Source organism: Camelina sativa, chromosome 20, assembly GCF_000633955.1.
Source record: "Camelina sativa cultivar DH55 chromosome 20, Cs, whole genome shotgun sequence".
Taxonomy (NCBI): domain Eukaryota; kingdom Viridiplantae; phylum Streptophyta; class Magnoliopsida; order Brassicales; family Brassicaceae; genus Camelina; species Camelina sativa.
In genome coordinates this window covers 16,124,898-16,135,718 of record NC_025704.1, presented here as the reverse complement: position 1 = coordinate 16,135,718, position 10,821 = coordinate 16,124,898, and the positions used below count along the sequence as shown (strand labels likewise).

At 40.0% G+C, this 10,821-nt stretch overlaps 3 protein-coding genes across 3 annotated transcripts; 1 reads left to right on the top strand and 2 right to left on the bottom strand.

Annotated features, from left to right (window-relative positions):
• LOC104770966 (probable protein phosphatase 2C 71) lies at positions 4,089–6,870 on the top strand. The gene is made up of 8 exons (XM_010495439.2): positions 4,089–4,302; positions 4,549–4,676; positions 4,774–4,872; positions 4,960–5,118; positions 5,213–5,299; positions 5,369–5,460; positions 5,550–5,624; positions 5,717–6,870. The coding sequence occupies exons 1-8, from the start codon at positions 4,223–4,225 to the stop codon at positions 6,476–6,478; spliced, it is 1,482 nt and encodes a 493-aa protein (XP_010493741.1). The 5' UTR covers positions 4,089–4,222; the 3' UTR covers positions 6,479–6,870.
• Positions 6,742–8,465, bottom strand: LOC104770967 (zinc finger protein CONSTANS-LIKE 4). The gene is made up of 2 exons (XM_010495440.2): positions 7,661–8,465; positions 6,742–7,298 (listed from the first exon to the last, which is right to left on the bottom strand). Exons 1-2 carry the CDS (start codon positions 8,390–8,392, stop codon positions 6,954–6,956), a joined length of 1,077 nt encoding a protein of 358 aa, XP_010493742.1. The 5' UTR covers positions 8,393–8,465; the 3' UTR covers positions 6,742–6,953.
• LOC104770965 (protein GLUTAMINE DUMPER 5-like) lies at positions 10,215–10,820 on the bottom strand. Its single transcript, XM_010495438.1, has one exon. It carries the CDS (start codon positions 10,818–10,820, stop codon positions 10,428–10,430), a length of 393 nt encoding a protein of 130 aa, XP_010493740.1. The 3' UTR covers positions 10,215–10,427.

The following is a 10,821-nucleotide window of genomic DNA, read 5'->3' as shown; positions in this document are numbered from 1 at the left end:
ATGTTTTTCCTCGCTCCTATAGTGTTTTTGAAGCGGGAGGTTGCTCGGATCACTCTCGTTGCCAGATCAACTTTAAAGCGCCTACATTGGGAGGTCGGAGGCCTTTCAAGTTTGTTAATGTGCTCACTATGTTGCCTCAGTTCTCCTCTGTTGTGGTGGATCACTGGGATAGTACTACGCCTCTTTTTCCCTCTACTTCAGCTTTACATCGCCTATCCAAAAAGCTAAAAGGACTTAAGCCTGCTCTGCGTCTCCTTGGGAAGGAACGATTAGGTAATCTATCTACTCGCACCCGTGAGGCTCACGAGACACTATGCCAGAAACAAATGGATACACTTACTCATCCATCTCCTCAGGCGATTGCTGATGAGACACAAGCTTATACTCGATGGAAGCATCTCTCTGAGTTGGAGGAAGGTTATTTGAAGCAGAAATCAAAGCTTCACTGGTTTACTGTTGGAGATATGAATAATTCATATTTTCACAGAGCAGTGCAACAACGACAACAAATTAATACCATTTGTGAGCTTTTAAATCAATCTAGGGAGGTTTTGAGGGATCCAGCTGATATCAAGGATGAGGCGGAGCGCTTCTTTAAGGAGTTTCTTGGTCACACACCAGATGATTTTGTTGGCATGACCATTGAGGCGTTGGCTGAGTTAATGCAATTTTGTTGTTCTTCTGCTGATCAGGACATGCTTACGAAGGTGGTGACAGAGGATGAAATCACAAAGGTGTTATTCACTATGCCTAATAATAAATCACTCGGTCCCGACGGCTTCACAAGTGAATTCTTTAAAGCCTCCTGGTCTATTGTTGGTAAAGATTTTGTTGCTGCAGTCCAATCTTTCTTCCTCAAAGGCTTTCTCCCACGCGGTTTGAATACAACGATATTGGCCCTGATACCAAAGAAACAGGATGCAGGAGAGATGAAGGACTACCGACCTATTTCCTGTTGCAATGTTTTATATAAGGTGATTTCTAAGATACTAGCAAACCGACTCAAAAGCTTGCTTCCACGTTTGATTGCACAGAATCAATCTGCCTTTGTTAAGGAGCGATTGTTGATGGAAAATATTCTTCTAGCGACTGAACTAGTTAAAGATTATCACAAAGAATCTGTCTCGCCTAGATGCTCCATAAAGATTGATATATCTAAGGCTTTTGATTCAGTTCAATGGGATTTCTTGTTGAACACACTTGCAGCTTTGAACTTTCCAGCACAGTTTATTCACTGGATCAAGCTATGCATCACAACGGCAACATTCTCGGTACAAGTAAATGGTGAATTAGCTGGTTTCTTTAATAGTTCTCGAGGATTGAGACAGGGATGTGCGCTCTCTCCGTACTTGTTCGTCATTTGCATGAATGTCCTATCCCACATGATTGATAAAGCAGTTGCGGATCATCATATTGGCTACCATCCCAAATGCCAAGCCATTGGTTTAACGCATCTCTGCTTCGCTGACGATCTTATGATCTTTGTTGATGGGGAAAGAAAGTCTGTTGAAGGTGTTATTGATCTTTTTGTGCTTTTGCCACCAGGTCTAGTTTGCGGATCAGCCTTGAGAAGTCCACGTTATATCTTGCTGTTGTATCTAACGAGACTTGTGCGGAGCTTGCAACTACCTTTCCGTTTGTGCTAGGACAACTTCCGGTTCGTTACTTGGGCTTACCTCTACTTACTAAACAAATGACAACATCTGATTATTGTCCATTGCTGGAGAGGATCAGATCACAGATGAGTTCTTGGACGACACGGGCCCTCTCATATGCTGGTCGTTTAGCACTCATCAATTCGGTCATTGTTAGTATTTCTAATTTTTGGATCTCTGTGTATCGCCTTCCATCTGGCTGCATCAAAGAGATTGAGAAGATGTGTGCGGCTTTCTTATGGTCTGGACCTGATCTAAATACGCATAAGGCAAAAATTGCTTGGATGGATGTGTGTAAGCCGAAGCAGGAAGGTGGTTTGGGGGTAAAGTCTCTTTTCGAATCTAATAAGGTTAGCTGTCTGAAGCTAAGCTGGCGGATAGTATCACATCAACCTTCATTGTGGGTCTCTTGGATATGGCAGTACCTAATAAAAACAAGCTCCTTGTGGTCCATTCGTGAGCAGTCTGTTGCAGGGTCTTGGATGTGGAAGAAGCTTTTAAAATACCGGGATGTAGCACAGCCATTACATAGAGTGGATGTCCAAAATGGTGTCCTCACATCTTTTTGGTATGACTCTTGGTCACCAATGGGTCGCCTCATTGATGTTACAGGGCCTCGAGGTGTTATAGATTTGGGAATCCCACTTCAAGCAACGGTCGGTGAGGTTTTGCAAACGCATAGGGTCAGGAGGCATCGCACCAACTGCCTTAATGTGATTGAGACAGAAATTCAAGTTCTTCAGAACCGTATAGATTCAGGGACAGCGGACATTCCTCTTTGGCGGTCTTCTGGTGACAAATAAAGAAAACGTTTTTCAACAAAACGCACATGGCAGAACATACGACGGCCAAACATGAGAGTGGCTTGGTATAAGGGAGTATGGTTCCCCTACTCTACCCCAAAGTACTCTTTTATGATGTGGCTTGCGTTACACAATCGTCTATCCACAGGTGACAGAATTAAAAAATGGAACTCGGGACAACAGGTGACCTGCAGTCTCTGCAACAATGCAGAGGAATCCATGAATCATCTTTTTTTCTCGTGTTCATTCACAGGAGGAATCTGGAGGAACCTCGCTCAACCACTCCTAGCTAAGAAATACTCTGCTGACTGGAACCAACTGATTGCACTGCTCACAAGTCCGGCTCTTCAGCACCTCCACCTCTTCCTGTTTCACTACCTGTTCCAAACTGCTATGTACCATCTGTGGCGAGAATGGAATGCTCGTCGCCATGGTGACCCCTCCAAATTGCAAGCCCTTCTCATCAAGCACATTGACAAGAATATCCGCAATCGTCTCAGTTCGATAGCATTACTGGGGGACCAACGCTATGTTGATGGCCTTCAGCTATGGTGCTCCACTCACCCTCCTCATCGAAGATAACTTTTACTAGTTCTCCAATTTTTTCAGTGTTTATAATTCAAATCTCAAACTACACTCAAATATACTGAAGCATTCATTGTACAAAAAGGTTTTTTGGTTGAATAATATTTTACATTCAATTCAAAAAAAAAAAAAAGTTAGGTAGGATCACCATGCTCTGATACCATTTTACTAAATGACTTAATTAATCTCATTCTCTCATGAATTAGTTAAAGTGTACATGGTGTGGTTTATATACAGACTCTGACTTGGATAAACCAGTACAAAAGCATTAAAATCGGTTTATGCTATACCAGTATACAATACTGAAAAGAACAAAGAAGCTATGATACAGAGACATCACAATAAAAATCAATCGTGCCTTCGAAAACATAGCAGAGAAGAAGGTATGAGTGTTTTCGAAGGTATGGTTAATTTCAAGAAATCAAGTGATGCTAGTCATGGAGCTTCCGTAAACGCTCGGCGGCCGGGAGCTAGTCCTCTCCGATTATCGCGTAGCGAAATTATACATGTACCCGTGTCCGTGTGTGGATGAAAAAGCTAAAAAAACGTGAATGAGAATCTTAAGCTCCTCTATCCTTTGGACTTTTTTGTCAACTTATTCGTTCAAGTCGTACCAACTTTTATAAGTATACCCTAGTTGTATGGGGTATAATATAATAATGGTTGGTCTTGAGTGTATCATTGTTATTTCTCAATTTTCATATTATGAGAAACAACAAAATGGTCATGGAAAATAAACTCGTGATTGACAACAACAAAAAAAAAAGGAAAATAAACTCGTAAAACTATTTAAAAAAAACAAAACAAAAGAAACATAGATTTCGTCTAAATATTCATTAAAATAAAATATCCGAGCTTTTTGACTTCTGAAAGTCCATAAACGCTTTCTATAATTAGCAAGAACACTTGACTCCGGGAAATGCTAAACACCGTTGCTTCCGGAACACGTAACACCGCTCACTGCTTTCTGTTTCCTTTTTTGGTTTCTTACGCTATTTCTCTTCTACCACCCATGGACAAATCTCTCAATCTTCTACCCCTTTTTCTTCTCTCCAATTCTTCTTTCTCAGGTTTCCTTTGATTTTTCTCCTTATTTTCTAAAACTCTTGTCTATTGTTTAAATTTCAGATTAGTTCTACTGTTTTTGAAGAGTACTATTTGAGATCCCTGCAAATAAAAATGGGATATATGGACTTGGCGTTATCGTATTCGAATCAAATGCGGGTTGTTGAAGCTCCTGCAAGCGGAGGCGGTCTCAGGTTAAGTTTGCTTTGATTCTTTGTGTTTCAATTCAAACTTATCTCTTCTGGCAGCTAGCGACATGATTTTATATTTGTTTTCTTTCGAAGTTTTAAAGCTTGTGGTTAATCAGTTTGGCCTTTCTTTTGTTTGAATCGAGGTTACTTGAATGAAAAGCCATGTAGAACTCTGTTTCTGGTTTGGAGATACATGTTTTTTTTTTACATTTGTGACGCTTTACTTAACATGAGTTTTTTTAACTGCAGTCAGAATGGAAAATTCAGCTATGGATATGCAAGCTCAGCTGGGAAGAGATCATCTATGGAAGACTTTTTTGAGACGAGGATCGACGGTATAGATGGCGAAATCGTTGGCCTATTTGGAGTCTTTGATGGTATTCTTGTCCCCTCTTCTCAATAAAAACTTATCTGTTTCTGCAGTACTTTTCTTATGTTAAAGATTAGGTTTAACTTCTCTTAATGTTCTTGCAGGCCATGGTGGAGCCAGAGCAGCTGAGTATGTGAAGCGTCATCTTTTCAGCAATCTTATTACTCATCCTAAGTTCATTTCTGATACCAAATCTGCAATAGGTTTACTTCCAAGTTCTTTTGGTGATATGACTTATTATTGTCTCTGATCCCTCTACCCTAAATTTACTTTGTGTTTTGTTTGTCCAGCGGATGCTTATACTCATACAGACTCTGAACTTCTCAAGTCAGAAAATAGTCAAACTAGAGATGCTGGTTCAACTGCCTCCACTGCTATTCTTGTTGGTGATCGTTTACTTGTTGCAAATGTTGGTGATTCCAGAGCTGTTATATGTCGAGGTGGAACTGGTATAAAATGATTACTCTATATACCTCTCTTTGATATCTCATCATGTGGATGTTTTTTCTCTCTTGAATGGAATGATTCATGTGTTCTTTGTAGCTTTTGCTGTGTCAAGAGACCATAAACCTGACCAAAGTGATGAGCGTGAACGGATTGAGAATGCTGGTGGTTTTGTGATGTGGGCAGGTAACAAGAAACTGTTAGCATTATTTTCGGCATTTATGCGCATTGTCCTAATATCTCTTTATCGAATAGGGACTTGGAGAGTTGGAGGAGTCCTTGCAGTTTCTCGCGCTTTTGGTGATAGACTGCTAAAACAGTATGTTGTTGCTGATCCAGAGATTCAGGTATATAAATAAAAACTTCACTTGCATATGAACTCTATCTACCACATACATCTACTTGTGTTTGATTAAGGTTATGTCTTCAACTTCAGGAAGAGAAGATTGATGATTCTCTTGAGTTTCTGATCCTTGCCAGTGATGGACTTTGGGATGTTTTCTCCAATGAGGTTTGTGAATTTGAGTTCTTAGGACGAACATAACTGTTCCGATGAGTTTCACATCAGTCTTAATGACTGAGATCTCTATGGTGTTTTTGTAGGAAGCAGTTGCAGTGGTGAAAGAGGTTGAAGATCCGGAAGAGTCGTCCAAGAAACTTGTGGGCGAAGCAATAAAGAGAGGAAGTGCAGACAATATTACATGTGTAGTTGTACGTTTCTTGGAGAGCAAGACTGCTAACAACAATGGATCCAGCTCATCCGAGGAAGCAAATCAAGGGGAAGAAGTAGCAAATGACTCATACCACAAGAACTCAGCCAAAGAAACCAATCAAGACCATAACACAGTACACAAGGAAATGGACCGCAACGCTGATAGTGAAAGCCTGAACCAGAAGCCAATTGCAGCTAAAAGCAATGAAAACTCGAACCAAAAGCCGATTGTAGCCAGAAGCAACGAAAGCTCGAACCAAAAGCCTATTGCAGCTAGTAGCAATGAAAATTCGAACCAAAAACTGAATGCAGCTAGTAGCAATGAAAGCCTGAAACAAAAGCCGACCGCAGCTAGAAGCAACGACAGCTTGAACCAAAAGCCAACCGCGTTTACAGAAGCAGAACGCAGCGTTTCTTCGGAACAGAGTGGTTTAGCCGGGGAAAAGAATCAAATGCCAATTGCAATCCGTAGTGACTCAGAGGATAAGAGCTCAGTCAAAGTACCAAACCAAGGGAAGATCACAGTAGATAATGACTCGGACCTTAGCATTGCAAAGAAGCCGATCACAGCAACACACACCACTTCCTTAGAACAGAGCGGATCAACCGACGAAAAGAATCGAACAGAGTGGTTCCGCAAGCAAGGCAAGTAGTACTGTTCCCTCTATCTCTTACTAAAACACACACCAACTTCAGAATCATCCTGTGGATATATAATTGTCTCTGTCTTCATTTACTTTGAACTATAGTGTCGTTGATTTATAAGTTATCTTTTCTTTGCCATTCCTTATTTTTTATTTTTTGAGGTCTTAAGTTCTTAACTTCAATAATGTAATTGTTCATTTTGCCATGTACTAAACTTGTATATTATAACAACTTGGTTGGTTCTAAATGCACAATCACATACACAAACATATTCAAAATCACATGATATATACAAAAACAAGTTACATACTGTATAAACACCACCCACTCAATTCTCCTCCTCTCTCCCACAACAAACTAAAAAGTACTCATCAACAACAACAAAAAAAAAAAAAAAAACTCGTTTAAAATAAACGTTCGTTAATTAGAAACCTTATTACTAAAACAAACATTAACCATCTCTTTCTCCTTCTCTCTCAATATCTAAAATGTAGGTACAAGTCCAAACCCACTAAAGATACCTCCATGGGCAACCACATCGTTGCTCTCACTCGTATCCGTCCGCTTCGCAAACCTCCCCTTGATCCTCGGTCTCATTTCCGCATAAGCTTTCCGTGAAGCATACCTTATGGTCTTCTCAAACTTCCTGTTCTTCCTCTTCTCTCTGTACCTCATCACCCTCGCCTCTCTCTCAGCTGACGTCAACGGAACAGCCCTCTGGCTCCCCGGATCAGCTCCACTGGTTGCAGAACCACCGTAAGGATACGAAACATCAGCCACGGATCCACCATCTGGTACCACTCCCACTTCCATCGACGATGATGAGACCTGCAATAACAACCATAAGTATCAAAAACAACTCTTTGACTTTGCCTACATACATACTTAGCCTATGCTATGCATGTTCCGGTTAAATTAACAATAGAGACAAACATTATTTGATTAAGATATAATTGGATACTTAAAGACAGGATAATTACAGATTAATTAATTAACACATGTTACTCACGTATAACCCTAAATTTTAGTCACCCAATCATTAGCTCCAAATAAATTAATAATTTAGCAGTCATAAAAAGTCGTAACCCTAAAGATCTAACCAATTTTTTTTGTTTTTTTTTTTTATTATTATTATTAAACTAATCAGAACGATTAAAGAATAATTATTTAAATTAAGCATAGAAGCTTACACTGTGACTGATGCAATTGTAACCACCACTATAAGCAAAGCCTTTAGATCCTCCGGTGAAATCCAATTCAAAGCAATTCTCATTCACAGTCGAAACCCTAACCGTACGATTCTCCACCGGAACAACACCATCGGTGCCGGAGCTGTTCTGCTCCAACGATTCCACCTTCGGATCAACACTCCCGTAATCCAGATCCAGATACGGATCCGGATCCGAGAACAGATACTGCTGACCCGTGTTCATCTCCGGACTATCACCCGGAACCTCCTTAGCAGCAACCGTCGTAGTAGTAGTAGTAGTAGTCTTCGGATTCGGAAGCAACAGCCACGAAGCAGCTTCTTCCTCCTCTTCTTCACGGCTAGCGTTACCACCTAGATCGGAGAAGTAACAGTCGTCGAGGAAATTAACGGCGGTGTGTTTGACGGAACCGTCGCTAGAGACGGAATCGTAGAACGGCGTGACGGGAACGCGCTCGTGACGGCGAGCTAACGGATTAGCAGAGTGTATGTCACGGTCGCACGTGACGCAAAGCGCGGCCGCGTCCGCTTTGCACGTGACGTGAGCTGGTGCTTGCTCGCAGACTTCGCACATCCAGACGCGCGCGTGACGAGACGCGAGTTTGTTAGCCGCGTGGACTTTGGAATCGCAGCTTAGGCATAGAAACGCTGCGTCTGGTCGGCAGTATAAAGCCGCCGTCGCCGATTTGCACGAATCACAGAGCTTAGACGCCATTTCTCTCTCTCTTTTAAACTTCTCTCTCTCTCTCTCTCTATGTGTTTCAGTGAGTCTCTCTCTCTCTCTCTCTTTTGTGGTTGGTGTTACTATGGCTTCACATGAGCGTGTCTATGATGAGTCTATCCATGTGGGATCCAGGGGTATCCATCTAGATCGAATCAGAATTTGACACGTGGTGAAATCTTAGCCAAACAACGTAACTTATTTTGAGAGTGAAAAATTATATACTTGGCAATATAGTTCTGACTAATTTGCATAAAATGACTATTGTTACTATGGTTTTATTTGGTTTGATGCTAACACTTGTATTCATGATTCTGGATCGTAGACATATGGCAACAGGTGTTTTATATTAGTGAATAATGCGTAGCAAAATTTGTCAGAAAAGGTTTGTTCATACTCATATACAGTACAAAATACAAAAAAATTGAAAGAAGAAGAAGAAAAAAAGTTGAATAGTTTGTAAAGAAGTGTGTTATGGGGGTAGATGATGAGTTTTTTTAGGACCACGAGAATTTCAAGCAAAAACATAAATGTGGAGACGAAAGTAAATGGCCGGTGGGTAGGTCGGTCACTAGTGGGCTTAATGGGCCTTTTAGGGACCATGGGTTTTAGTTCTATAAAGCCCTTTTCTGTAATACTGGTGATTTATTTTTTAGTTAAAGATCAAAAAATTAAAAAAGGATTCGAACTCATCATTAAATAGGATTCGAAAAAAATTAAAAAGGATTAAAAATTAAAAATTTATTTTTGGGTCATTAAAAATGTGGAGATCTCTGTGTTGATTTATAATGAGCGTTGCATTAAATATGATGGTTGCAGGCTTGTTAGCAGAGTCGTATCGCCGCGTCAGAGGTCAGGTGGTTGCAGCAAATAGACCACAGTCATTACAACTGTTCCATAGTCAAACATAACTCTTCGAAACCTATCCAACTCCGTCTACGTACTGACACATGTCCATATTATGGCGTCATCGTCTCTCTTTTCTCAAAGTGCCTTTTCTCCGCCAACCGATAAAAGCATGCTGACGGCAAAAACCATGGGAGTCGAGTCATCATGAATTAATACTTCTGAGTTTACGAGCAAAACGATAAAAGTGAAAAAAAAAACAATAGTACTACTAAATAAATTGATCGTTTCGTACTTGCTCTTGTACTATTCTTAAACACATGACTTCAAAATCAACTTTTTTTACAAAATTGATTTAGTTTAGAACGATAACCAATTTGTTATGTAGCGCAAATTAACTTTGAAAGCTTATTTTACAAAAATTGACACATGGACATGGTAAAACTATAAACGCAACGCATGTGTGGTCCGTGTGGATATGATTACTTATGCAGGTGTACTTTTCAAAACATTTTCTGGTATCATATAAAATAACATTTCCTTTTTATAAAACACTTGTAAAATTATGTATTTTATTCCCAAAATATACACTTCAAACCAACATTACATGTATTTACTGCTTTACTATCACGAAACATTTTAGTTTTTTTTTTTTCTTTGTTAATTCAGGTCATCTTTATTAATTTTTGTGGCCAATAAGAATCAACTATTTTTTTTAGTTTTTTTACCACTAAAACGTCTTAATATTCAATAGCTTCGCTCGAAGAGTGTAATGATCAATCTATGGCCTCGACCAAAAATTTGCTCCTCTAACTTAAGAGTGATATCCACACTTGGCAACGAAAATGTTGTTAAACTTCTTAGTTTTTGCAAATAAACTATAGAATTTGGTCTTATCAGATCAGGTGCATGCATATAAATACCCTTGAAACTAAGTTGAAAATGTTAATGACTAAACCAGACCAGATGATAGCTTGAATTAACCTTATAGCAAAATACTTTCATATACCAACAAAAATACAGAGAAACAAACCCCTTACTACTCTAGTAAAGATTTACAATTTCAAGGTCGATAAAAACAGAGGAAAAAACTAGATTCCCCATCAAACAAAAAGAACCGACGAAAACAAAGGACGGAAAAAAAAACCAAAATGAAAAAAGAACACTTTCTTGAGAACAGAGCTCAGTGGTCTTCTTCTGTTACTGTATATTCCCCATTTCGCCCTTCTTTCTTCATCGCATTTACACAGTCCACGCAAATCTTGGCGGCGACCGGAGTAGCCAAGAAAGTAGGGTTGTTCTGTCCAGCCATGATCACAAGAATCTTCTCTTCGAAAACCTTAGCCACCACTTTCTCACCGGACTCGGTCTGTTTCTCCCCTTCGTCCGTTTGGCGAGAGAACTTCCAGTAAGAGCAAGCGAGCAACAAGAGAGCAAAAGCGATGAGTCCAAGCATGGCGGCTAAACCACCGAATAGGTAAGGAACTGGTGTACGCCACGGAGGACGTGTTTGAGACGCCACCATTGTCGACATCTTCGCATCTATGTTTCCTCTTATGTTTGGAAATTGCCTCATT